Genomic DNA, 5806 nt, shown 5'->3' with positions numbered 1-5806 from the left:
GCTCCTAGAAGAGAGCCTCCCTCTTAGTCCTGTTGCTGGCAGTCACAGTGGGAAACGGTCATCGAGAGATTCGGATCTGCTCTCAAAGCTGCAGGTGATGTCCCCAAATCATAGCATTGTGTCAGCCTGCTGGGCAGTATAAGGAAGCTTGCAAATTAGCTGCACCTATCGCACAGAGGCAGAGAAGATTGGCTCGAAGGATAGCATTTTCTCATGACCATTAAACAAACCACAAATAACTACAAAAAAATAGAATTACTACATTTGTAAAGACAGCATTTTAGATAAGGTACCAAAGCCAGGACAAAATTTGCATGGTATGAGGCATTTGGCAGTGTGTGGGTATAACACGAGATGGCTTTACTTCCATCAACAGAGAGTTTAACACCACGGCAGAGTACCTTGAGTTTAACTGAAGTAAGCAAAGCTCACAGACTGAAACTAGACCTGTCAAACAGTACAGCGCAGGTCCAGTCAGCTGTCAGGGCCAAGCAGCAAAACAAAGTTGCAGCCTAGGATACGGTGAGTTGTGAAAATAATTTCTTCTAGCTATTCACGCTCAAAATGCCCCACAGAGCCAATGCAGACATTTCATGAAAAAGGCTGAAGTGTGAAACTGTCTGCACCAGCTGCTAGATAACGTCTCACTGGGGCTCCACCAGTACAATCCTGCTAGGTCTCCGTGTTCTCAGCAGCCGCTGGGGGGGCAACAGAGCGGTAGGGGCGGAATAGACCGCAAACATCGGGACTAGAGGTAACAGCAGCTGGAGGGAGGAGCAGGTAAGACTGGTGTGTATGCAGAAGACTGGTGTGTATGCAGAAAAGAAGGTTATCAGAAGATAAGACTAACACTAAACCGTGCCAGGAGCAGGAGACATGATTGAGCGGTCGTTGGGTCAAGGCAAAGGTGACCTGGTGTAACCTGGCAGCCTGTAGTGACACACACACGCACAGTGTACCTACTCAGAAGTAAAACACAGCTTCTGCTTGTCGCTGTGGGTTTATCTGCCTGGCAGGGAGCATCTGTGCATGGTGAAGTGGTGTTACCTTGTGGCTTTTCAGTACCCCTTTAGAAAATACTTAGTCCCTTCAACTGGATCCAGAGCTTTGTTTCTCCTACTTCCAACAGGAAGAGCTGCTGGAATACATCAGAATAAAACAGCGTTACTTCAGTGGCATCATCTGAGTGCCCAGGGAGCAAAACAAGACAATTACGGATTTTAAGAAAGCTTTATGTTCCAGCAACTCCCAGCCCCAGCCTCCCATACTCTTACAAGTCCCCTGCCCAGTGCCGGTGGATTTTGTGTCCTCTCTGTCTGTGTTTTGCTGCCTTCCCACCACCGCTCCCAGCCCCTTCTGCACTTACAGCTGAAGCCCGCAGGGGGACGAAGAGATGAGATCAGCTCGGCCAGCAGCACGGCACCCCTCCAGCCACGAGACAGTCAGACCAAACTTCACCACGAAGCTGTGGCGGAGGATCAGGACACCTAAGCTACAGCACCGCACCTTCATTACGGCTGTAGGATTTGGGTGTGAGGTGACCAAAAAGCATGAAAACGCCACCCCGGAGTGGCTGCAGTAATGCTCTGAAAAAGCTGTCACGCAGAAGAACTTTCTGCTGATAACAAGCATGGAATAATTTATATCCACCGTGTAAAGGCATGAACCAAACTGAAGGAGACCAGCTCTACGCTATTGATTTTTTGATAAACGGCCAAGTCTGGAAGCGACTGCAAACACAAAAAGTGTAGCTGGATGGAAAGTTAAATGCTACTTTGGCTTTTCTACGCGCTTATTTGTCACACAGTCTGTGGAGATTCATTATCAGAACTGCAATTTGGTTACCACTACAACAGTTTCAGGCTTCCTAGCAGCAGCTTGCTGGAGCTGCTAAGGTTCAAGGCAAATTTCCTTTTTAAACTCTTTGAGTGATCATTAAACATGATTGCTACAGGAGCAAACTGTCAAAGTTGTTTCATTTATTTCTTAATATCACAGCTGTACAATTTTCATACATACAGCAGGAAATGCGCATTGGTTACACAATGGCATTTGGCTGCATTTCCAAGTATAATACAGTAAGTGCAACTCCACTTAAGAATGTACATTTATACAACTTAAACAAATTAAGGATTGCTACACTACTATCTGTGACAGTATAAAGCTTCATTTATGTTAAGTCTCGTTACTAAACCACTTCCTGGTTAAATATAAAACATATTCAATTATTTTAAAATGGCCCTTGTGGTACTTGGCCAGCATATAAAATATTTGTTGTGTAAAATTTAACCATTAACTTTTTCTTTTCTTTTAAAAATAATCCTCTAAGCCTATTTAAACATTTGCTATTGAACTGTTATACTGACACCTTGTAGCAGGAACCAAATTTTACCCTCCTTTTGTTTGATCTCGCACTGCTCATCACCAAAAGAAGTTACATTTGTAATGTACTGCAGCTTTATTCAGATACAACCAGATGGCTAAGCTATTTAACAATTCTGTTCAAATGTAAATAACATTCTTCATTAAAGAAAAAGAAATTACATTTCGGAAATATTTGTCATCAAAATTTTAATGGGTAGAGTGCTACCAGCACTGGGAAGAAAAAAAAAAAGCATTAATTTATCTTTTAAGACCCACCTGAATATTCGGTTTAAACTCTTATAACTTTACTTTTGGAATACGTTGGTCCACAGACCATATTCTTGTTACAGCTTACCAAATGAAAAACAGAAATTGCTCTTATTGCCGTCCCTATAACAGGAATGGTTCAGTTTTAAACCTCCTTTAAAAATATACATTTTACAATCCTTTCACCTCAACAAAGGTGACACTGACAATAAATACACTGGTTTGGTGGTTTTATTTTTCTTTGCCGTGAAAAGTCTACAAACTACCTGTTGTAGGCCCTTTCTTTTTTAGACTTCTCCAATGCCTTGTCCATAGTTTTCTCATTTTCTCCTCGACATTTGGGGCAGTACCATTTGCCCTTTGGTTTATGGTTGAGTCCCACACAGGAAAAGTGAAACCACTCGATGGGGCACTCGTCATTATCGCATCCTATCATTTCTCCATAGGAGACTTGGTTGCATAAGCAGTATGTTGGCTCATTGGGATCAATAGGAAGGTCTGGAGGAGAAGCTTCCCTCTCCGCCTTAGCCTTGGATCGCTTCTTCTTCTTGGATGTCTTTGCTTTCTTCTCCTTTGGAGTTCCTGAGGTGATGTCATCGTGATCATGATTATTTGAAGCATTTTCTCGATTCTCGTTATTCCTTTGCCTCCTTGACCTCTTATTGTTGGGCTTCTCAGCCTGGGCGATTGTCTCGTTCTTTGACTTATCTTGGCTGGCTTTCCCGCTGTTCCCAGTGGTGTCGTTAGTCTCTTGGCACGTCTCAAACAGTTCCACGTGGCTGTCCACTTGCCTGGTTCTGTTCTCAACAAGCTCTACCATCTGACTGACGATTTGGATCTTCTCGTCGCCCAGCTCCTGACTCCGAATCAATGCTCTCTGTATGCAGTGCAACATTCTTCTCTTCTGCACAGCATCAGTCTCTCGTTTAAATTTTTCGTAGTAATCATCCAGGTCCTTCAGAATCTCTGCAAGGAAGAAACAAGAACTGTAAGTATTTCAGGCAGAGGACGGTGAAGGAAAGCCTTCCCGCATTTTTCCTTCCACACAGCAACACCTTTTTGTAGCGCACGGAGCTGATCAAAGGCAGACTCCCTGAAGCTGAAATCTGACAAGTGGCTCATGACTCCAGTGGAATATTTTTGTCCCAGTAGGTCCCTCAGGAACAGAATGCAAGTGCTGATTTAGAAAAAAAAAGAGAGACTAAATATAATCTCACGCATGGTGACAGCTCTTCCCTTTATCGGTAATTAAAAGGAACAGAAAATACACAGACCACCACAAGTTCCAGCATCAACTGTAGAATTACAGGGGGAATTAATAGATTGGTTTCTAGGACACTTTCTGTACAATACGGTTAATGCTTGTGGTGAACAACGGAGGGTCGGAGAAGAAGAAATCACAAACCAGTGCAGGAATCAGACAACAAAGTACTTAATAATCGTTATCATGCCTGACAGCTGATGCAGAAGAACTTCAAACGCACAGGGCTAGACCCTAGATTCAGGTGAGTTTCATCCGATACTGCTGAGTGGCTGCCGAAAACGAGGCCAATTAAAACCTTGTGAGTGCGGAGTTACCATTACAGTATCGGAGACGTGGGGATTATTTTCTCCCTGTAGGTGCTGTAAAATAGCCGTTACTTACTTTGTGTGTAGTTTTTCATTAAATGTTTACTGCAACGAAGGAGTAAAAATTAAGGAGCAACATTAAAGATGATTTATGACAAAGGGAACAGATAAAGCTTCCTGTTGATTTAAAATGCTAACACTGAAAGTCTGTTGGACCGTGGATCACACCCGAAGGCCTGTGTAAAGGCTTTGAAAGGAGGAACATTCCACAAGTGTTTGAAGTTTCACGACGACTTTTATGAACTTATTCCATGCAGAAGTGTTTGAGTTTTGCTGTGGTACTCGGTGACACTCAGCACGCAGTACGCTCCGCCCGTCCACATAACCCCTCAGGAACACGCGAAATTAAGGATTTTCCCCATAAATACCCTCCTCGTCCCTCACCCCCTCGGACACGCAGCCACTGCTGTCTCGGGGCTTAGATCGGGACGCGGTATCAGCCAGGGGGACGCCGCCTGCAGCCCCCAGCCCGCCCCACCCGCCCGCAGTAACGACGGGAGCGCTATTAACTGGTGTATTACTTATTGACTGGGAGAGAGCTTTATTAACGCGGCTCCTCACGGCCCGCCCCGCGCCCCGGAAGTGCCGCGCCGGCAGGCCCGGCCCCTGCCTAGCAACCGGCCGCGCCCCGGAAGTGACGCAGCGGCTATTGTTCTCCGGCCGGAAGCCGGCGGCGGGCCCCCGGTTGGCACCGCAACGGCCGAGGCGGGGGAGGAGGGGCGCGGGGAAAGGGCGGGGCTCCGCGCGGGGTAGCGCCTATCAGAGGCGGCGACGGGCAGAGCCCCGCCCCCTTGGGCCGTCCAATCGGAGACGGAAGAGTGAAAAAGGGGAGGCCAAGGTTGGCCCGCCCGCTGCCGGCGCCGCAGCCAATCAGCGCCCGGCGGCCGGGGCAGGCCGAGATATTCAAATCAACGCCACCGAAAAGTTGCTTCTCGAAACGTCACGGGGGGGGGGGGCGGGGCGCCGGGCGGAACGGCCGGCCCTCCGGGCCAATCGGCGAGCGGAGGCGGGCCTCCCCCGCCCCGCGGGGACGGCGTCGCCCTATCAGCGCGGCCCGGGGGCGTGGCGAGCGGCGCTATGCTAACGAGGAGCGGTTATAAAAGCCGCGCCGACGCCGAGCGCCCCGCACAGCGCGGAGGCGCCCGCTGGCCGCGCGGCGCGGGAGCGCGCGAGAGGCGGCGTGTCTCAGCCCGCCCTGCCCCGCCATCGCCGCCTCCCCGCCCGCGGAAGTTTTCCCCCGGCCCGTTTTTTCCCCCCCGAAGGCAGCCTCGGACGCCGAGGGCGGGAAGGGGGCTCCGGTCGTCCCCTCCCTGCCCGGCTGTCAGCGGCGCCGGGGAGAGCCCTCCCCTCCCCCTTCCCCCTCGCCCTCCCCAGCGGACAGCGAGTGACAAAGCTGCCACAAAGCTGCCCCGGGCCCCGCGCCGGCCGGCCGGCCCTGCCCCTGCCCCTTCCCTCGGCCCGGCAGGGAGGCAGCTGGGCGCTGGGCACATCCGTACGGCCGGCCGTATGCCCCCCCCCGCGTACACACACCACGCACACCACACAC

The 5806-nt window shown here is 49.6% G+C and overlaps 1 protein-coding gene across 1 annotated transcript in view; it reads right to left on the bottom strand.

The window, feature by feature from the left end:
* Nucleotides 1–1959: 1959 nt before the first annotated feature.
* Nucleotides 1960–5806, bottom strand: part of ING1 (inhibitor of growth family member 1) — a 5288-nt gene continuing 1441 nt past the window's right edge. Inside the window, exon 2 of the mRNA XM_035318142.1 lies at nt 1960–3597. Coding sequence (XP_035174033.1) covers nt 2894–3597 — 704 coding nt within the window. The 3' untranslated portion in view covers nt 1960–2893. The remainder of the gene's footprint in view (nt 3598–5806) is intronic.

The sequence above is a fragment of the Oxyura jamaicensis genome, chromosome 1 (genome assembly GCF_011077185.1).
Source record: "Oxyura jamaicensis isolate SHBP4307 breed ruddy duck chromosome 1, BPBGC_Ojam_1.0, whole genome shotgun sequence".
NCBI classification, from domain to species: Eukaryota; Metazoa; Chordata; class Aves; order Anseriformes; family Anatidae; genus Oxyura; species Oxyura jamaicensis.
This window is presented reverse-complemented; position numbering and strand designations above follow the sequence as displayed.